The following is a 22,930-nucleotide window of genomic DNA, read 5'->3' as shown; positions in this document are numbered from 1 at the left end:
TCTTTCTAGTTATATTTCACTCTTGCTTTGTATCCCCACTAGTTCTGCCTTTGTGTGAAGATTTCCAGGGTCTTTATCTTTGCATTTTGTTGTATGTGTTACATACACAAACCCAGCTACCCCACACCGTTCTGTTCTACTTCAGGCTAGGACTTGACAAGGGCAAGGGCAGTATGGAGAAGATGTTGTCATCCTTGAAAGCCACATTCAGCTGGGGGGAAGGAAACATATTGATTTAAACAGATTTTTTGCTTTACAAGAAGGGAGGGAGAGAGATTGCTCAATCTGACCTCAAGGTCTCGGCCAGGTCCCTGAGGAGTAACCAAACCCCATACCACTCAGTGAACTGAGCCAAAGCCAGGACTGTTAAGCCAAGTGGTGGGGCGGGGGAGGCTGGGAATGTTTTAGCCTGCCCAGTGAGTGACAGCTATTTCCCCTGGAGTCAGAGTCCTAGCCCTAGACCCAGTTAGAAGAAAATCCAAAAGCGGGGGTAGCTATGTAAAGTAAACCCCATGAGAGGGACCCTCTAAATTCTTTTATTTTTATTTTTTTAAATTTTATTATGTTATGTTAGTCACCATACAATATATCATTAGTTTTTAAAAAATTCTTACCTTCTACATCAGATCATACCCAATTCCAGCCACCACCAACTTCCAGGTGAGGCTTAGTGGTAGACCTTTAGCCAACAGACTCTTTAGCAGCCAACATTAACAGCAGCAGGCGAATTCAGAACCCCATTCCAGGGTGGGTGGCTTTTGCGGAAGAAGATTATGGTTGGGGTTGAGCTAGAGGTGTCTATATTACCTGTCACTAAAAACAGACATGGATTAAAACCAGCCCCCACCCTGATTCCTCTGGATGAGCTGCAGTAATCTATCTCTTTGCTAATCAGCTTCCACACCCCCTTTCCCTCAGCTGCAATTTCAGCCTGGAAATGAATGATACCATTCATCAATCCCAGAAGTCTCTCCTCAAAGATGATGAGGAAGCGGGTCCCTCTTGCCAACTCCAGTCCACGAAGCCAGAGGAAATCCTGACTACTGATGGCATTTTATCATGCCTTTTACCAGGGGTGAAATATGTTGGAACCAAACTCGGGATCCTACTTGCTACTTCTCAACTAGTCATTGGGAGGTCTAAGTAACTACTGCTCTCTTGATCTGAATCCTGTGTCACAGCATTCTTATTCACGGCTTGCCTCACATGAGCTCACGACCAGCCCAGGAAACAGCCCAGTATATCCACTGCAGTATCCATTAGGTACAGGGGCACAGGGCCTGGGGCCCACCGTACTTTTATGGACCCATGAAAATGATTTCATTTCTTTTAAAATCAGAAAAAAAACCACTTGAGGTTAAAGAAAATGTTTAAATGTATAACATTAATATATTCTTCTTTATACCAACACAGTGGAAATTATTATTATTAATATTATTATTTTAGTGGAGGAAAGGGTCCACAAAGGCAAAAGTACCTAGGGCCTACAAAAGTCATGATGCATCTGTAAGAATACCAACTATTCCTGAAGATCCAAAATCTAAAGGGTAGGATGGCCCATTTGAGAACCCAAACTTCTTTTAATCAGGGGAGCCCCTGGGAAAGCACAAAGATCAATTCCCAGCAGGCGACAAGCCAAACACTTGGAACTCCAAGCAAGGTAAGGCTCCATCCTCTTTGCAAACAGCAAGAGGAAGTTCACCTATCAACTGCCATATTAAATAAACTGTAGAGTCAAAGACTGCCAGAGGGAAGCTTTTTATCAAGGCTGTAAGGTCTCTGGTGAGTAAGACCAGAGATGTCCTGACATATAAATATTTATATACGACTTCATCAGATGAGACAGCCAGTACTTAAAAGAAACAGGGGCACAGACATGCATATGTGGACACAAAGAGACTTCAGTAGGTACTGGTCTCTGGCCCAAAACCTCTTGCAAGGGATATATATTATCATGCTGGGCGAGCCATTCAGACCCCTAGGGTCTGCCAAATTGTTGCCAGCTGGAGAAGCATGGACTTGGTGCAAAAGAAAGTACGCAGTCTACATCTATGGCAAACACTACTTATGGCAGTTAAGTCTAATTAGTAAACCTGTCTCTGATTCCTCCAGTGAGACAGCACAGCATGGGGTAGTGGGAGGAGTGCTGGTTTCTCTAGGACCAAATCTATTGTGAAGGTTCTAAACCCAGCAAGGCATCTCACGTTCCTGCCTCCTTACCACTGTGGTTGGAGAAGCCCAACTTTAATGCCTGTAATCAAAAGGATTCTCTTAATCTCTTACAACTTTGGCGGGGGGACTCTTAAAACATCTGCTAGAGAAATCTCCCCTCCTGATCAGTTTCCCCTTTTCTCTCTAGAGTCTGTATCAGGATGGATGCTCTCAAGCCCTACCCTGACCACAGATGAATAGATGTTACCTTGGTGGTGATTGTCGATACTCTAGCAACAAAGCCCTTTTTGCCCCAGTTTATTACCCCTGTCAAAATGTAATGGTGCCTGTTTTCTTTCCATTTAATTATTCCTCTGGGCCTTGAAGGGTTTTTTTCTTTTCAAGATTTTCTAATTAAAATGCAAATAAAAACCTGAGGCAGAGGGCAATGATTCCCAAAGTGCATTCTACCATATGGTCACTGTTTTGTTTTTGTTTTTGTTTTTTAAAAAGGTTTAGTGTTCAAACAAGTTTGGGGAACACTGGATTACAAAAAATCAATCGGGTTTCTTTACAGAGGGCTTATGGGAGGTTTTTTCCTAAGCGGGGAATATACTATGCAATGTTACTAAACTTATTTGATCAAAGAACATTTGATTGGACTAGTATTACATATAACACAGTTTGGGAAATGTGCTCTAAACTGATAGGATCTAACATGATAGTGAGGATTGATTTGTTAGAGCCTTACCAATTGAATCCGTAAGCTGAGATCAAGGCTCTGAGAAAATCAGACCCCAAAAAAGAACTGATTTATCTGGGTATGAAGCTTTAAGTTATAATGTAGGATGGAGCACAATTGGACAAATGACTAGCTCTGCATAGTAAAATGCATATATGACATAAGCTATTTCAGAAAGGCATTTTAGCAACCATGTCTAACACAAGAGCTAGTGGAGAGTAAGGCCCTAGGAAGATGGGACACTGGACAGGCAAGTTATGATAGATCTGGAGCATAGGGAGTGGCCAAGAGACATCAAATCCCACAGGCTGACCCAGTCATGACTATCTGCTTGGTTGCCTCTGAGGGTCCTCCTGAGCCAGCCCCTGCCCTCTGATTTATTTCTGGAAATAATGACAGGCCATCAGATAACCTGGATTTGATTGGCTTCATAGCCTAAATATTCACCTGAAATAGACCTTGTCTGCCACATTTGAAACAGCTGCACATTCCCGCCTCAAACTGTTCTCCTAACCTCTTTGGACCTATCTTTATCTAGCTCTCCATGGCTCTAACAGTTCCTGGGCTTCTCCTCCTACTCATCCCTTTAAAGCAAATATCCCCCCTCGTCTTCTCCTGTAGCAACTTCACACATGAACCCTTGGTGAGCTCATCTACTTGCCTGAATTTTACTTCCATTGTTTGCAAATTACTCTCAAATCTAGTATCTCCATCCCAGACCTGTCTCCTGAGCTTTAGACTCATGTATACCACTATCTTCTGGAGACTCTGCTTAGATGTAGCAAGGCATTCCAACTTCAATATATCTAAACTCTGCTTCTCACTCTGGATTTCCAATGAATGGCCCTATCATTCACCCATACATGTCAGCCATAAACCACAGTGTTGCCTAAATCCTCCCCCTCCTTTGCTTGTGGTAGGCAGAATTCTGAGAACAACCCTTGCCTTTGTATAATCTCCCCTTGACTGTGGCAGGAACCTGGGAGTACATCATTCCTATAATTATGTTATGTTACATGGCAAAAGGGACTTTTCAGATGTAATTAAGGTTAGTAATCAGTCGACTTTGGGTCAATCAAAAGGAAAATCATCCAGCTGAGAGCAATTTAATCATATGAGCCCTTTAAAAGCAGAAAGTTTGCTCTGGTGCAAAAGGGGAAGTTAGATTCTAAGCATGAGAAGGATTTGCTGTACCCTTGTTGGCTTGAAGGTGGAGAGAACTATGTGAGAAGGATGTGAGTAGCTTCGAGAAGCTGGAAAAGCCTCCCAGCTGACAATCAGCAAGGAAATGGGACCTCAGACCAACAGATCTAAGGAACTTAATTCTGACAAAAACCTGAATGAACCTGGAACTGGATTCACCCCAGAACCTCCAGATAAAAGCTTAGCCTGTCTGATACCTTGACTTCAGTTTTGTGAGACCCTCATCAGAGAACCCAGTCAAGTCTGCTTTAACTCTGACCTACAGAACTGTGAGATAATAAATGGATGCTATTCTAAGCTACTATGTTTGTGATAATTTATTACATAGCAGTAGAAAACTAATATGTACCCAAATTCAATTAATCACAAAACTCTCCAGTTTCTACCTCCCAAATATTTCTTGAATCTGTTCTCTTTCAATGTCCATTACCACTGCCTGAGTTTGGATCCTTCCATTCTCCTTCCTGTACTATACTACACAGCCTCCTACTTGGCCTCCCTACTGGCCTTGTCTTCCTCAAATCTAAAACAACAGAGTGACTTACCCAAACTGCAAACCTGATTATGTTATTCTTCTGCTTAAAATCCTTCAGTGGCGGGGTGCCTGGGTGGCTCAGCTAGTTAAGTGACTTCTGGCTCAGGTCATGATCTCAGGGTCCTGGGATTGAGCCCAGGGTCTGATTCCCACTCAGCAGGGAGTCTGCTTCTCCCTCTCCCTCTGCCCCTTCCCCCCACTCGTGTTCTCTCTCTCTCTCAAATAAATAAATAAATTCAATGAATGAATGAATAAATAAATAAATAAATAAATAAAATCCTTCAGTGGCTTCTAGCCCTATAGGACAACATCCAAGCTCCATAACATAGTTTACAAGGTTGTTCCTGGATCTTACCCTTGCTTTCCTCTCAGCTGTATCTTCTGCCACATACGCCTTGCTCTTTATTCTGTAACACAGGGTTTCTCAACCATAGCACTACTGACCTTTTGGGTCAGATCATTCTTTGTTATGGAGAGCTGTTCTGTACACTGTAAGATGCTTAGCAACATCCCTGGCCCCTACCAACTAGTTGTCGCTAACACCCCACCCCAATTCATGACATCCAAAAATGTCTCTAGACATTGCTAAATGCCCCCTGGGGAGAAAACTGCCCTGGTTGAAGACCACGAGGGACCTGCTGTGGTTCCCTACACTCAAGCTGGCTTTTTTCAGGAGCTAATATCACAATATCTGGAAAGGGTAGGGTTTATGGTATCAAGAATAAAAGTATTCTAAATCTAGGAAAAATAGATAGACTGGGATTCTGGAATCCCATGTGATATACCTTTTCAAAGTTAAGTAACTTTGGTGGTTTAGGGGTAGTCTGTGACTCTTGGTACTAGGAGTCCCTTCTGTTTAGAAGACATCTTTGATTCTGGAGAATTAGAAGGGCCAGGAAGGGACTAAGATAAAAAGAAAAAGGAAATGACTTCTTTGTATTTACTCTAACTTTAAGAAAACTTATGAAAGAGACATTCATGTTTCCTTCTATATTGTTTAGGCAAGAACTGTGGGCCAAATCATTACCCAGAAAGGAGAGTGAATTTGTTTGAAGCATCCCTTGAGGAACATGTTTTAGGAACATGGGCCTGGTGGTTAGGGGACAGGAGAAACCCCAACACCTAACAATTCCATTACTAGGTATATATTTGAAAGAAATAAAGATATATGTCCACACAAAAAGTTATACACAAATGTTCATAGCGGCGTTATTAATAATAGCCCAAAGATGGAAACACCTCAAATATCCATCAACAAGTGAATGGATAAATAAAATGCAGTAAATCCATACAATGGAATATTATTCATTCATAAGAAGGAATGAAGTCTGAATACATGGTACAACATGGCTGGGCCCTGAAAACATATGCTGAGTGAAAGAAGCCAGTCACAAAAAAACTACATATTGCATGACTTGTTTATATTAAATGTCCAGAAGAGGAAAATCTAGAGATATAGAAAATAGATTAGAGGTTGCTTAGGGCTAGGGGGGATATGGGATAGGCGGTGGTAGCTAAAAGGTACAGGATTTTTTTTAGATGATAAAAATGTTTGGGTTTTTTTTGGTTTTTAAAGATTTTACTTATCTATTTGACAGAGAGAGGCACAGCGAGAGAGGGAACACAAGCAGGGGGAGTGGGAGAGGGAGAAGCAGACTCCCCGTGGAGAAGGGAGCCCAATGTGGGGCTCGATCCCAGGACCCCAGGATCATGACCTGAGCCAAAGGCAGATGCTCAACCAGCTGAGCCACCCAGGCACCCCGATGATAAAAATGTTTTAAAATTAACTGGTGTTGGTCATACATATCTATGAATATATTAAAAATCATGAATTGTACACTTTGAATGGGTGAAGTATGTGGTATGTAAATTATATCTCAATTAAGCTAGTAACCCAAGCAACTCAGGGCCTTTCCCTACATCCCCTGCCCCAGTCCTGCTTAGCACCATCCTAAAGAAATAGGACATGAGACAAGCAAGTCTGGTTGGGTCTGGGATGAGAACGTCAGTAGTCTAGAGCATGGCAGGAGGCACTGCCAAGGAACAACGGTTCCTTTTAACTTCTCGGTTTTTTCCTACTTAGTGGGCTTAGCCAGCCTCACTGCTATAGCAGTGGCCTTGGAGTGAGTTAGTATTTCAGAGCATCTATATAGAAGAAACTTCCATGGAAGTTCTAGAAAACTTCAGAGTATTTGGCTGCTAACTTTTGATGCAGGGTACCGCCCTGATATGAGAATATGGGCCACTGCTATTTCTAGGCATCATATTAAATTCAAATTAAAAAAAACTGCCTTCTCTTTTCAACAAATGGTGCTGGAAAAATTAGATACACATTTGCTCCTAACATACACACCAAAAATGAACCTTGACCCTTACCTCACACCATACATAAAACTGAACTCAAAATGGATCAGATATTTAAACATAAGAGATAAAACCATAGAACTTCTAGAAGAAAACATGGGAGAAAATTTTGAGGGCCCTGTGTTAGGTAATGAGTTATTAGCTATGATACCAATGCATACTACATAAAAGAAAAATTAATAAATTAGACTTCATCAAAATGAAACAAATGCTCTTGAAAAGTTAAGAGAGTCATTCAAAAGATAAAAAAACATGCTACAGACTGGAAGAACACATTTGCAAATTGCATATGTGATAAAGGACTTGTATCCAGAATATATGAAGAATTCTTGTAACTCAATAATAAGGAAACAGATGACTTAAAAATGGGCAAAAGATCTAAATAGACATTTTTCCAAAGAAGACATACAAATGTCCAATAAGCATGTGAAAACATATTTGATATCATTAGTTATTAGGGAAATTCAAATGAAAACCACAATGAGATACCACTTCACACCCATTAGGATGACCCTAGTAAAGAGGCAGACAATAACCAGTGTTGTTGGCAAGGATGTGGAGAAACTGGAATTCTCATTCATTGCTGATAGGGATGTAAAATGGTGATGTTACTTTAGAAAACATTTTGGCAGTTTCTTAAAATTTTTAACATACAACCCAGTAATAACACTCCTAGGTATTTACCAAAGATAAATGAAGGCCACATAAAAAGCTGAACATGAACATTCACAGCAGTATCATTCATAATAACCAGAAGGTGGAAACAACCTAAATGGCCATCAACTAATGAATTAATAAATACCATGGGATATATTCATACAATGGAATATTATTCAGCCATAACAAGGAATGGAGTACTGCTATGATACGACACGATGAAACTTGAAAAAATGCTGAGAAGTAAACCACAATAAATCACTTAATTGTATGATTCCGTTTATATTAAATGTCCAGAATGGCCAAATATGCAGAGATAGAAAGTAGATAAGAGATTGACTAGGGATGGGACAATTGAGGATTGGAGCATGATGTCCACAGTCTGTGTGTGTGTGTGTGTGTGTGTGTGTGTGCGTGTGGTGACGAGATGAAACTGTTCAAAACTGACTGTGACGATGGGTGCTTAACTCTGTGAATATGCTAAAAAGCCACTGGATTATACACTTAAAATGCATAAATTGTACGATATTGGAATTATATATCAGTAAGCCTATTTTCAATGCTATATTTGGTGACAATGCTTTTCTTGCCACTTTGAGGGAATGACAGCAATGAGAAGGATGAAAAGAGTGAAGGACAAGAGGCTAGTTACTTCAATGGCTGGTCATAGGACAGTCTGCATTCCTGGATCAATCCCCACTTGATGATCCTCTTCAGTTTATTCAAGAAGTAGCTCTGACGCTAACTTTCCCTATTGGCAGAGATCCTTCCCAGCATTGAAAATGGCACCACGGTGGTGGAGACACCTTAATAATGGGACTCTCAAATGCCTGTCACAGTTTTGGCAGGCTGGCTTTTAGCTTGTTTTGTTTTATGATTCCTCCACCCTCTACTCCTCATGTCGTCCACTGGAAAGAAAAAGAGGTCAAAGCAAAATTATAAGTTTGAAAATATTCCTTGGTCATGCCATCACAGAAATCGCAAGAAAGATCGGAACATAAGAACAGGGCAAATACTACAGGGAACATCCTAGGAAACAACATACCCACCCAGGTGAGTACCACATCACATCGGAGATCCTGGGAGCATAGAGAATTGAAAGGCATTGAGAAGCCTAGTGGCTTGGTGAAAAATATCTAGATGGAAACAACACCATGAGATAAATACTCTGTTCTCATGGAGCTAGAAGTACTCTTAAAGGTCATGTATTATCTCAAAACCTAAGGCCCGGAGAAGAGATGTGATTGGCCCCATATCACATAGTTAGTGGAGAACTGAGTGACTGCTAGAACTCAGGTCTCTGAATCTCAGTTTAGGGCTCTTTCCATAGGCCGAATGTTGGATATCAACAGACTAGTCAGTGTGGGAGACTGGAATTTTATGCCAAATCTTTTGAAGGAAATGGCCAAGCCCCACCTCTTCACTGCTCAGAGCCAAGAGCATCTCATCAACAATAAAACTCTAAGAGGATAAATTACCAAAGAAATAACCAATTGCCAGGCTACGCTTAGTCCTTTCTTTCCCAAAGGACGGCATATTTGATGTTTGGCTACTTCCATCACAGGCCCTCTTTTAAAGTACGGAATCTACTTCAGTGTGAGGCAACTTGAAGTATACACTACATATGGCAAGGTAGTTTGCAAACTGTCTCCTTTCAAAGAGCTCGGGCCTGGCTCCCCGTCTTTGCTCTTTTCCACTTCATGCTCAAGCCAAAAAGCCTGTCTCCAGGAATTGAATCTGTGGAAGATTGGGGAAGGGGGGATTTTTTGGTAAGACAAACATCACCTTTCCAGCCTTGATTGGCTCAAGAGAAGATCAATGGTAAATGACCTCCCTCGTGGGGCATAATTTATGGCCACGTGGCCTTTTCTATTGAGCCCAATGTTGGCTGAAAGGGTCATAATGCTAGGAGGAGGGAGAGGTTGGCTCTGGGAGAGCTGGAGGCCAGGGCATATAAGTAAGACCAGATGTGGCTGGAGGGGGCAGAGATGATTGGGGGGGGCAGGGGAGAGAAAAACTGCCTACACAGGCAAAGTAAAGACACATTCACCTTGGGAAATGCACTCAACATTTTCAAGGTTAAATCCAACTTGTCTTCCTGTATTTCCTGTGATTGCCTTTGTGCTTCCAGCACCCAGTTATTTAGTAGAGCAAGATGGAGCAAGTTTTTTCTGGAATACTTAACAGCCACTCAAACATCCTCTGTGCTCTCATTTTTCCTATTTCATCATCTTATGGTTCAAAACCTTTCTTAAAACTCCTGTTCTAGCTTCCAAGGCTATGGGTAATCTTAGAATCAGCTTAAAACCCTTTCATGTTATTCTGAGACCTACAATTCCCAGTCCAAGTAGTTGATACTAGAAAGACAGAGACAGAGAAATGAAATAAATTCAACCAATTGAAAACTGGCCTAACAAAGCTAACGCACATACTAATAGCGTTAGCTATTAGATATATAATATATATCTAATATATATAAAGATAATAATACTTATCCCTTAGGCATGTGTCTTGAGGCAATGATAAATCTTTGACTGCACAGACCTTGGATGTGGACAAAACTGAGACCAGAGATGCCAATAAGTGTAGCATGAATATGGATGGTGTGTGGACCAGCTGCACCCCTGTTTAAGATGCCAAAAAGCTCCGAGTCTATTATTAAGGCTCTGCATCTCTAATGGAAGCACCATGCTCTGTGCTTTATAGAAATGAATTTAAGTTTAGACTATGGGGCTACTCCTACCAAGTGAACCAGAAATTTGGGTTCTAGTTTTTAGGCACCCAGTGATCTTTAAGCATAAATGTGTGGCCTGCTTATAGAAATTAACATTTGGTTAATTTTGTCAACACACTGCAACAACCACTCCAGCTGCTAAAGAATCAGGAGAACAATCTCACCGGAGAGTTAACTAATATGCATCATCATCTAACCCTTAATATCCTCCCTGATCTCCCAGAAATTCATTACAGCCCACAGGAGTAGCAAGGGCCCTGCCAACCACTCCTTATTTCATTAGCAACTTCTTACTGAGGTGAGGAATAAATTGGGACCCCTTTGTACTAATGATGGTTAGTTTCCCTGTCTACACAGACCACAAATCTCTCAGAGGCAATGGGTGAGGAAATCTTTCTTCCATACTGGCAAAACTTAAGTCCTAAAAAGATCAAGGGCTCCAAAAGCCATCCAGACAAAATAAAAACAGAGAGAGATGACAGCCTTGCCTGCAGATTTCCTGTCAATTCGAGTAAGCCAGTAAATCAAATGGTACACACAAGGACAGAAGCAACAGTAAATCTGGAATCATCAATGGGCTGTTTTAACTGATCATTATTCAAACAATGGGGGAGAAAACCACGTGATTTTTGTCTATTGGAGATCCAGTCAGAGCAAGGCCAAAACCAAGTGATGGTCTTGATTTCATGATTAAAATGTTCCATAACAAAGAGCCTTGACCATGCATTGTCCTTTCTGCCTGGTGCCACATTTAGCCAAAGACAGACATGGAATAGCCAAGCAAGTCCAAGCCATTGCAACACATGTGCCTTCAGCCTGCATGGAGGAAGATCATATTCCCAAGCAGTAAGAATACCCACCAGTAATCAAAGTGACTGACAGGTGTTAACATTAGAGCTGTCATCACCAGAATTGGGGAATGGGCTGGGCTCCAAAATTTTGAGTTTGGCTAACTTTCAGTATACTCAGCACCTATTTTGGAATTAGTAGATTTGTCCCTGTACCCCCAAATTTTGTTATTTAATGTCCTTGCTGTAACCACACAACAATGTTTGATTTGTGGGTTACCCCATGCATACCAATCTTACCAGTGAGGTTATGGTAGTTAGTGCCTAATCATCCAGCATCTTCTGTAAACAGCATTTTCTCATGCGCTCTGCAGAATATATATATATGTATATTCCATAAAAAATGTTTGTGGTTAAATAAAATTGGGAAATCCTGGGTCTAAATTAAATGGGTTTCCTTCCTGCAGGACTTCTCAGAACATTTAATGTGCCAACAAGCACTGTGAATCTCTAAGAAAGGCATATAATTTACAGCACTTCACCACATTATTTGGTCACAGAACCCGTCTATGAAAAGCTGCTGGGGAGCAGGAGATGGGGACAATTTTTAGAATATACTCTGGGAAATGTTGTCTTAGAAGCCTGCCCTCCAGGACCTCCAAGTAAGTAACAAATAGGAAGGAGCTCCCCAGGTGGAATACACACTCCTTTGGAAGCCTCCTATCTTTTTCTGATAGACTAAAGATTATGTCTGGGGCACCGAGAGCAGAGGGCTTCTCAGGACATCTCAGAACATCTACCTGAACCATGTGAGAATCTCTTTATGTCAGTCCATTCAATCAACAATCATTTACAGGGCGCCTGGGTGGCTCAGTTGGTTAAGCGACTGCCTTCGGCTCAGGTCATCATCCTGGAGTCCCGGGATCGAGTCCCACATCGGGCTTCCTGCTTAGCAGGGAGTCTGCTTCTCCCTCTGACCCTCTTCCCTCTCGTGCTTTCTATCTCTCATTCTCTCTCTCTCTCAAACAAATAAATAAAATCTTAAAAAAAAAACAATCATTTACAGAGATTCCACAACATATCAGGAGCTGAGCATTAAAAAAAAGAAAAAAGAAAAAAAAAGGTTAAGATTGTTTTAGCTTTGCACGGTGAAGACAGAGAAGTTTCCAGAGATAATATGATATTTGAAACAGGTCTTAAAAGATAACCCCCAGGGGTCCAAGTAGGCAGAGGGGAGACATTTTATTTTTTTTCGGGGGGCTTGGGGGCTGAGGGAGAGGAAGAGGGAGAATCTTAAGCAGGCTCCATGCCCAGCGCAGAGCCTGACATAGGGCTCGATCTGAGATCATTACCTGAGCCGAAATCAGGAGTCAGACTCAACCGACTGAGCCACCCAGGCACCCCCAGAGGGAGACATTTTAGAGAGAATGAACTGTACAGAGAGGCATGGATGCCTGCCAAGGCATTGTTCTGCTCCCCTGAAGCACTGTTCTGCAAAGTTTCTGTATATGCGCTATGTCATACACTGGCATTTTATAATGTGTTCCCCCAAAGAAATGGGAGCCAATGCTTGAAGGAGTTGGAGAAAACGTGCTGTTCTGCATGGCCTGCTGTAGGATGAAAATCCACCCATCACTGGACTGGAGCTTGCTCACCTGGGAGGTCGGGGTATTGCTTCATTTAGCATTAGGAGCAATCCCAGAATGCCAAGGTGTGGTGTATCTCCACAAAATGTTGGAAATTCATGCTAAGAATGATGGAGGTAAAGTGGGGGGGAAAGAGCTATCATTTATTGATATATATGTAAATTACCTGGCAATTTACATATTTTGCCTCATTTAATGATGTATTGTATGCATACATATTTACATCTTGTGTTTTAATTTATAAAGTGCTTTCATATCCATTATGTCTTTTGATCTTCAGGAGAATCCTGTGAGCATGAGTAGGGCAGGTGTGATCAGCCCCTTTGTACAGAGAAGGATAGTTAAGTGATTAGCCCAAGGTCACATAGTAAGTTGCAATATTAAGACTAGAAACCAAGTCTTCTGATTCCCAGTCTTATGTCCTTGATTTGTGTTTGTCATGCGTTACTTCAAGAGGCTGAAGGTATAGAGAAGTGGACTTACGCCCAATTTGAGGAGAATCTTTCTAAAACTCACAGCTTTTCAACAGTGGAATAAGCTGTCTTATGAAATCGAAATGGTTGTAGAGTATATCCTTGCCATAGGTGGGAGATTAAATATCATGGTTTCTCAGGTCCCTGTCAATGCTAAAATCCAACAATCCTGAAATTCCTAGGTTCTATTTCTCCAAGATGAGGTTTCCGGTGATTAAGCCTGTTCCTGGGAAGCTCCTGTTTATTATATACTTGGTCCTCAAGAGAGAGATACTCTTTGAGAGATGATTGGGAGTTGGGACTTTTCCCTCTGCAGGTAAACTCTTCGCTTTGGTACAACAAACACAAATCACATACCACCAATACCTCCAGGTGTTGCTCAGATCACAAAATGAGGAACAGATAGAGGTCCCGAAATTAGAGAAGTTCCCACATACATGAGTTTGAGTTTCACCAGAAATTTAAAATCTTGAAACACACAGTATATGTCAGAAATTGTGGGAGGAGTCATAGTTCTGCATTTGAACACTCATCAGGCACTCTGATGTATAGTGAGTCTGCTTCTTTAGAATCTATCTAGTTGTTCAAACACCAAAGGTATTTTAAGGGGTAGAAAGTATGGACTGATAATAATCCACAGTTGTCTTCTCTGATGGGGGACCAGGATTCCCTTTAAAGCCAACAGAACCAGCCACTGTACCAGTTCCTTTGGAACGTATTTTTTCATAACATTTACAGCTCCCTATGCTCAAGAGAATGGTGCATCTGTCTGATGGAGACGCCTGGCTGCATTCTTTCCCAGATATTAATATAGGTGGCGCTTTAGTAGCATAACCAATGACATGAAGAACCTGATTTGGAGAGGAACAGATGGTAGCATCCTTCTTGGACTAATTTTAGGATCCTGAAATAGTCCCTTTCTCACACAAAACCATCAGTGGAACCAAATTAAGACAGCTATGTCACATGGAAAAGGGAGCAAGAAAAAACGTGGTCTAGTGTGAGGCAAAGACAACGAACCCGACACTTCAGTGCTCCCCCTGTATCTGGGTCCTTTCATAGACTATGAAGGGTTACTTCAACCTTTGTTCACCAGAATGGACGCCGAACACCATCATGAGGCTGCCTAAGAAGAAAGGAGCCCGCAAATCTCATTTCGAGTCCCATGCATCGAATGATCAAGGTTGCATCGTGTAATAGTTACATTTGTATTCATAAGAATGTGTAGGACCTAGGTTCTAGGTCCTCTGCTTAGCAGACCAGAAAGCCGAGGCTAAGTGACCATTCAACTTGATAAGACGGAAGCAGAATAAATTTCAAAGCCTCAGATGTCTGGTCCATTGCTTGGTCTGCCGAAAAGACCTTTCTTCCCAGTAAGACCTAAAATATCAGGTAGGGATGATGAGCGCTGGAGGAAGAGTCCCCCAACCCGAAATGATGCCTGAGGCACAGGGTGGGCAGCCAGGTATTTGGAACAACTGAGAAGAAGAGTACTTTGAAAAAAAAATAATAATTACCTGTTTTCCATCCAGAGTGTAGAGTTTTTTGACAACCCCGGTCTCCAGCTTGATGGCTTCAGTGATATCGGTGAGGACTTGCTCAAAAGAGTGGGCTGTCTTCTTGTTCAGAAGCACACGTACGGCCTTCCGAGGCTTCACCCCGCTGCGGATGATGGTCACCAGCTTGGGGCGCACAAAGTCCTTGTTCTCTCTGGCCTGGGCACTATTGCTGCTAGCCAGGGACTGGGGGGCTTTCATATTGGCAGATGTCTTCACGTTGACAGACCAGTTGGGATTGACGTTCTTGGTATACTCCACCTTTTTAAAGAAGTTGTCTGAGGAACAAACATAGCTTTCCCCTAAGGGAAGAAATAAGCGGTAATCAGTTGAATAGCAGATATACGGGCTCGTCTAACCAAACTAACGCACGCTGACCTTGGGGTTGGACTTTTGGAAATATGGTGATAATAACCAACTGTAGGCACAATTTCTAATTGGGCTCTCTAACAACTTGGCTCATTTAAATTCAAGGGCAAGTCATCAACAAAACATTCTTCATTATAATGGCATACCTAAGTTGACAAATCCGATAAAGCTAAGGGTTTCAAGGACAACGAACACATCTAAATATAATCTAACAAGCCGGGTTCTCAAGCTTCACAGGATTTTATTGCAATTGAAATGCCTATGTCAATTTCTTGGATGTTTGTTAATATCTAGGGGGCATTACTGGAGTGTTTTTAACATGTCTCTATTTCTTAATGCTCTTGTCCTGTTTCTGAACTCACAGCCCCGTTCCGTGGTTATAGTATAAACCAAGGAGAACTTTCAAAATGAATAGTTTATTCCAAGTTAAAGTGACCCAAGTGTCCTTGCATATTGGGCATAGAGTACATACTTACCAAGAAACCAGACTGTCCTTTGCACCAAATATATGGCTAAGTAGTAGAATACTGAAATGTGAAATGTGTGTGTGTGGTGAATATATATATGTATGTGTATAGTTGTGTCCTCTATGCTCACCCCCACACCCAAGTGGAAAAACTGTCTAAATAACAACATGCACACACATGCACATGCACACATACTGTGGCTCGTGTTTGCAAATCTAGCCGTTGCTTGAGAAATACTTGTCCCTGTTTCCACCACCCACCCCTCATCTTTCCATTTTCCTAAATGCTACACACTTGATCTGTGTGTTCAAGGTCATCCTCACAAAGGCTCACCCTTGGCTGCCACAAGTAATGAGGTGGAGATGTGAGAATACATTATACAACCAGATTTATGGATTGGAGGAATCTAGCATAATTTTCACATTTACCTTGGGCTAGAGGAAATGACTAATACAGCAGAAGAAACACAGGGGCCAGAGGCAAGGCCGGGGGCGGGGGCGGTGGACATTAGACACCTGGGACTAGAAGCTGGAGAAAAGAGGAAGAGAGGTAGCCTCAGCCTGGTGGGGGAGAGAGTATTGAAAAAGGTTGCATTTGTTGCGTAAAACACAACAAATGTTGTGTTTGTATACCTTAGCCTCAAGGTATACAAAAGTTCATCCAGAGGTCGAGCTGCAGAAAACTACTGAGTTAATCAGGCTTAACTCATCAGTAATAACTCTAAATAAATAAGTAAGTCAACCCTGGCCAGGGCAAAGAAAGCATTAAACACAATTACAGTCTGATGGCTCTTCCTTTGGTCTCAGCAGGAGAACCACGCAGGGACATTCAGAAACACCCGGTTGATAATTCACTCCTTTTGCAAATATCGATTGCTTTGCTGTAGCACCAAATCTTTTAAGTCGTGTTAATTAATAAATTTCTCAGTTAGTGTGGAGAGAAGATTCAGTCAGATTCTCTAGGGCACTTTTGAAGACATTTATGTGTATGTGTGAAGGGGAAGGCTGAGGGACTTCCAACACTGCCCTGAGTCCCAGAGGCTGTTAGTCTTCTATCTTGACAGGGGGACCAAGGGATGGTTTGTAGGTGAACATGGGCATTCTCTCCCACTCGGTGCACACACACACACACACCCCCCAAGGATGGAGTAGTCAAAGAAGTCAGCCAAAAGAAACCCTAATTTCTCTGGCTCCCTTGCTGGCTAATCCAACCTAACCCAAGTGATTAGAGGCTAGGGTCTTTAGTTTGTGACTTAAAAGGGTGAAGGAGCCCTTTCAATTCCCCCATCTATTTACAGCCAATATCCCCCACGCCCTAGAGATGGCCCCTCGCCTTAGCACTCCACCAGATTCACGGGTACCTTCCAAGAGGTTAGTGCCTTTGAGTCAGATGTTTTCCATAACTTCTCAAGTACTTTAAAACTCTGACAACTGGTGGTGTAGAAATGTGTGAGGCTATATATTTATGATTTCACTCATCTACAGTCTCCTCTGGAGAGTCAGCTGTGTAGCCCTATTAGGACTCTGGACTTATTTTGCTCCCATCTCTTAAACCTCTTAAGCCTCTGAACTATGAGTATGATTAACCACCCCCAGATGAAAATGAACATGATGGCAGACAGCTATAGTATCATATGGCACCAAGAACTTTCCAGAGGGCCCAGCTCTTGGCCAAATCTATGTTGAGCACCTTCCAACAGTACATTTTAGTCTCTCCACTCTCTCCTTTTGGCCCCAATATGGAGTAATGGAAAAAGAACAGCTGATGTGATGTCAGTCAGAATGGGGTCTCCAATACCTAGTCGACGCGTCCTTGGGTAAGTTACCTAACCTCCCCTGGCTGCAGTTGCTTGTCTGCAAAGTGGGAATGATGATAACAGTACTTACCTCATAAGGTGGGAGCGGGGCACAGATCAGATGGTGGACATAAAGTGCTGAGCCCAGAGCCTGATGCTTGGTAAGCATTTGATAAATTCCATCTTTTGTTATCATTAAAGCCCTAATCTGAAGGAATGGAGAGAGAACAAGAAAGAAAGAGCAAAGAGGAAAGGAGGAAGAAAGGGCTGAGAGAAAGAAGATGAAAAGAGAAAGAGGAAAAGTCCAAGGGAAGAAAAAAGAAAGAAGCAAGGGCAGCCATCTTGGAACTGAGCTACGATCATTACATCACATGACCACTGCCCAGGTCTCATGCCTCGAAGATAACGATTTCCTGCTGGTTAAGAGGAAGTGTCCAGTTGCTGAAAATGCCATGCGTGAAGCCGCTTGCTGCCGCTGCTGATGCACACTGAGGGCAGGATGTTTCGTAAGACTTTATTTTTTTTAGGGCAGTTCTAGGTTCAACTAACAGCAAAATTAAGGGGAAGGTACAGAGGTTTCCCACACCACCCCTGTCTCCACATGGGCATAGCTTCCCGAGTAAACAAACATCCCCTACCAGAGGGCAGGAAATTTAGGGTGGCAGCTTGGGGAGTCAGACAGACCTGAATTCAGTCTCAGTCAGGCCTTTATGAGTGGTGTGACCTCAGGCAAATTACTTAATTTCTTAGTCTCAGCTTTTCCATCTATAAATTGAAGGTATTACACTAGGCAACATCTCAGTCCCCTTCCAGCCCTAAAGGTCTATAAGAAGGAATTTTCTTCTCTTTTCCATCCCCAGGAGGCTGTAGGAGGTAGAGTCGTTATGGTCATTAAATGTTAAAGAAATAGGTGCCCACTACTGAGGACTCGCCACTTGTACTACTGGAAAGACATCAAACGCGGTGCTTCTCTAGACCAAGGTTACCTGGTTCAGATTTTGCAAACATCTGCAACGTCTGCTGCCAGAGAGCTCGGTGCTTCCTGCACACCCAGCTGCCTGGCACTTGGAGCTGGATGAGGTGTGTTGCACCTTTACACAGCTGGCTTCCCATCCTGTCGCAGCTTCCAGGGGCCATTGCCCACCCATTGAGAGCCTAGAAGGCAAGCTAGCTTCAGAGCCAAGCAAGGCAACGATTTGTTGGGACTGACAATCTGCTTCAGGATGAGGGGGTAAGGAAATGAAGTCATGGAAGCACAGCTGAAAGAGCAGGAAGGGAGCAAGCTGTGGGTTCAAGACGATCTAATGTCCACCTCCCTTCACTTTCAGGAGGGACCCATTTTCAAAAACATTACATGCATTCACGTTTCCTCGGCGCAGAAGCACTTCTGTCTGGGCTCTCTCCACTTTGCCAGGACTTCCTCACTCAAGAAGGAAAATATTAAATGATACTTTATTGTATCATCATATCTATTGATGCATCTCTCTCCCAGGTATCTTTAAAATCCTTCTCTTCGGCCATGTGCCTGCTTTAGTAGGGGGAGGATAAATTAGTGAGAAGGTGGTCTCATCTCATCTCATCTCAAATGAGCTATGGCAAAGGAACTGGATCATAACTAGGGCTGCCATTCGACTCAGATTTTCCAACAAGACTGTCCCAATTGGAAATATTCTGTCCTGTGGTCCAGGTAATAATGTTCAAAACAATACCCCTAAGATTGATCTGGGTACTCACAAACAAGGAAGTGGGGGAAGAACTGGGCAGGAAGGAAAGGAGAATGACTTAGCGTTGGAAGACTAAGCAAGACAAAAGGAAAAGTCACTGGTGGGTTTCATCCATTGACCCACTGGGAATATGACTAATACAAATATGACCACAGCCTTCATTTCTTCGCTAAGACTCTGTGTACCCAAGGATCTGTGGGAAAGCTGACATAAATAACCTGATTTGGGCCCAAAACATTCATCTTGTGACTTTCAGTATCTAGCAGACAGTAGACTAGAGGTATTAGACAAGGAGTATCACAGGCCAGAGTGATTATTAACCCATTGTTTTTTATTTCATTTTATTTTAGTCTAAATATTTAACGAAGTGGCCATTTGGAAATAGTATGTTCTGTGCTCCATCATTCCTTTAAGATCTACAAAGCGAAAAAGCAAAAACAAAAACAAGGCCTTCTACACTCCTAGGAACTCCCACCACCGCAGTTATCTGAAAGGGACCATCAAGATCACCTAATCCAGTATTTCTCAAGTTTAAGTGCTCATAAGAATCACCTGAAAAGGTTTATAAAAAGACAGATTCTGGGGCCCTAGCCCTGGAGATTATGATTCAATAGAGCTGGGGTGTGACCCAGGAACTGATATTTTTCTAAATCTCTGGAAGTTTCTGAAAGGCAGCCAGGTTTGGGAACCTCTGGCCATCCCAACCCCTCACTAGCATCATCATCATCATCATTACTTTTTTTACATCATTAACAATAATACCTTTTAGCTGTAGTTTTACCTTGTCAACGTGTTTTTCTATCTGTTATCTCATTATATCCTCTCAACCACCTTGATAGATAAAGAAGGCAGGTGTTACTAGTCTCTTTCTACAGATAAGAATATTACAACAGAGACTCAAGGTGTGGTCCATTACATGCAATGGAACATTATTCCTCCATAAAAGGGAACAAAGTGCTGATACAAAGTACAACACAGATAACCCTTGGAAACATTTTTCTAAGGGAAAGAAGCCAGTCACAAAGGACCTCACGGTGTATGATTCAGTTTATATAAAATGTCCATAATAGGCAAATCTGTATAGACATAAAGTAGGTAAGTTGTTGCCTAGGGTTGGAGACAATGAGGGAAATGGGCAGTGACAGCTAATTGGTACAGGGTTCCTTTTTGGGGTGAATAAAATGATCTAAGATTAGATTATGATGATGGTTGTACCACTTAGTAAATTTTCTAAAAATCATTGAATTGTACGCTTAAATGGGTGATTTTTATGTTATGCAAATTATACCTTTAAATGGTTGTTTTCTTCAAAAATGCTATTTTAAAAAAGAGAAGGTTATTCACAGTGATGATAAGGATAGACCTATGGTCATGTACCTAACCAGCTATAAACTAGGACAACTCAACAGTCGTAGATACTCTTTACTGAGTGTTACTGTATGCCAGGCATAATAGTAACCACCTCATATTCATTATCTTATTTAATCCTCAAAGCAATTATTCCCACTTTACAGATGAAAAACTGAGGCTCGGGGAGTCTAACTGGTTTCCCCAAGGTCACACGAGCTAGCAGGTGGCAGATCTTGGATTGGCAACAAATCTGATTCCAAAGACTTCTTTTCCTGTGATAACTTTCTACCTCTAAGACTAGAACCCCCTGCCTCTCATTCTTCATCAGGGATCTTTCCAAACTTTTCCAGTGTGAAGTCTCTTGGGGAGCAATGTGTATGAATGTTTTTAATCTTTCATTCAGCCTCTTCCAGTGGTGAACAAAGTGAGGGACTTCTGTCCTCCATTCCCAGAAGAGTAGTTCCAGAGGACAAAACAGGAGAGAAAAAACTTTTTCCTCTTTATCTTCCTTATTCTCATCTGACTCTGCAGCGGTGGGAGAACTGGTCACATTTCTCAACACTAGCCTAGAGATACCCCAGAATTGCCTTGACCGCACAAGCAGTACTCAAGACTGGGAGGGGGTTGAGGCCCACTGCAGCTTGTGGTTGTAGGTGATATATGAATAAATGCAACTGAACCTAATTTACATTCTACATACCCAGTAAGTACTACCATGCACCCAGGGGAGGAATCCAATCTAGCAGGACTCAAAAGGGTCAGGAGAAAGGGTGCAGTCTTCAAAATTACATTTATTATCTCTTTTGAACTGAGATTATCACAAAACACACACACACACACACACACACACACACATCCAGGAAGAAAAATCAATATCAAGGGCTTGTCCTTGAGCAAGGTGTGTTAAAAAGTGGATTTGTGGGGGGAAATGTGTGCATGATACTTCTCTTATAACAGACACGAGAACATTTTAATTCCTACTCTGAATACAATGTCCCTGGGTTCAGAATTCTGCCCTGGCATCTGTCACAGTCTTTAAAAAATCACAGCTCAGGGAAATGAGGACACGCTGGGTGATTCAAGGTGCTTTGTTTGTGACAATGATTCCGGAGACACCCCTCAAATTCACCCGAGATATGGATTGCACGGTGACAAAAGACACACACCGTATCAATTACTCTGTTGGACAGCTCCCTTAACCTCACTCCAAGTCCTTCCAGTTTGCCCTTACTCTCCTTCCAGACATGGGCTAGGATACTCAATCCTTCAATGTGCAGAAAAAGCCTAGGATTAACCTCTGCCTGGCCATCCAGCACACGATCCAACAGCCTTCTCAGCATTGCTTTTCAAGGTCAGCTATGTGGAAAAACCTCAGACTTGAACCCTGAGACCCAGATCCAGTAGCCATAGGGACACTGTCGCTTATAAGGAACTGGCCCCAAATTAGTTGACCTGACTTGAGAAACAGCAAGCAATGTGCGAGAACGCGGTCTCGTGCAAGGGAAGCCCTCACGCTCCTTTGTCTAAGAGCACAAGAAACCTAGAAGCGGTGAAGCGGAGGCGGGGCCCTCCCACACCAAGTCGTTTAATGTGCTGATTCCCATTCCCTGTTGGCTGTTTCATAATTTGGTTTCCCGAGAGATCTGCCTGCTCTAAACTCACCTGTGCTTAGGGAATGGAAGAGGGGGAGGAGGGAGGGCTAGAGAGTTGGGGAGAGGCCAGGGGGAGGGCCATTTGTATTATCAGTTCGTTACATGTTATAGCCATTTAAAGGTGGGCATAGGGAGGCATCCACAATATGACTGACTCGACACAGTAAAATATTAAGCACCTGTCCCAAGATCTATTTTCTAAATAACCACACACACACAAAAAATGCATCATGGATGAGCAGGCTTTGGTAAGAGCTGAGACTTCCCTTATTTTTTAGTGGGTACACAGGTTGTTTGGTTCTCAGCAACCTCATCATAACATTCAACTGTAAAACCGAAGTCTAGAGAGGCTTTAAAGGGATTTAGGTACAGTGAGTCAGTTCCTATTCTAATAGGAAGAGTCTTTATTAAAATACCAGACATACCTCCAGCTTTCTTTGGTATTTCTCACAATGACCTCAGCTTAAGGGACACACCCTGGAGTGGGCTTTTTAGAAGCGACAGCTGAGCAGTGACCACTTACCTAAAAGTATAATCCTTTGTGAATAGGACCAGGAAGTCCTGCTTTTAGGGGGCGTATTTCCATGCGTTGCAATGCACAAGCAGTCCAAAGGATATCTGGCTATCTTTCTGTGAACCCGACCGAAGTTCCTTCCTCATTTTCCAGCCCTAATGAGTTCGTGGTCTGCCTCAATAATGCTACTTAGAATTAATTATGAACAAG

General features: G+C 42.3%; 1 protein-coding gene across 1 annotated transcript in view; it reads right to left on the bottom strand.

Annotated features, from left to right (window-relative positions):
- DCX (doublecortin) overlaps positions 1-22,930 on the bottom strand; it is a 130,646-nt gene that overhangs the window by 85,355 nt on the left and 22,361 nt on the right. Inside the window, exon 3 of the mRNA XM_088028540.1 lies at positions 14,811-15,151. Within this exon, the coding sequence (XP_087884666.1) occupies positions 14,811-15,151 (341 nt within the window). The remainder of the gene's footprint in view (positions 1-14,810; positions 15,152-22,930) is intronic.

This window comes from Eumetopias jubatus, unplaced genomic scaffold (genome assembly GCF_037043125.1).
Source record: "Eumetopias jubatus isolate StellerSeaLion01/CBP00866 unplaced genomic scaffold, mEumJub1_p1.0 scaffold_11, whole genome shotgun sequence".
Lineage (NCBI taxonomy): Eukaryota > Metazoa > Chordata > Mammalia > Carnivora > Otariidae > Eumetopias > Eumetopias jubatus.
Note: the sequence above shows the minus strand (reverse complement) of the source record. Positions and strands in the feature narration are given on the sequence as shown.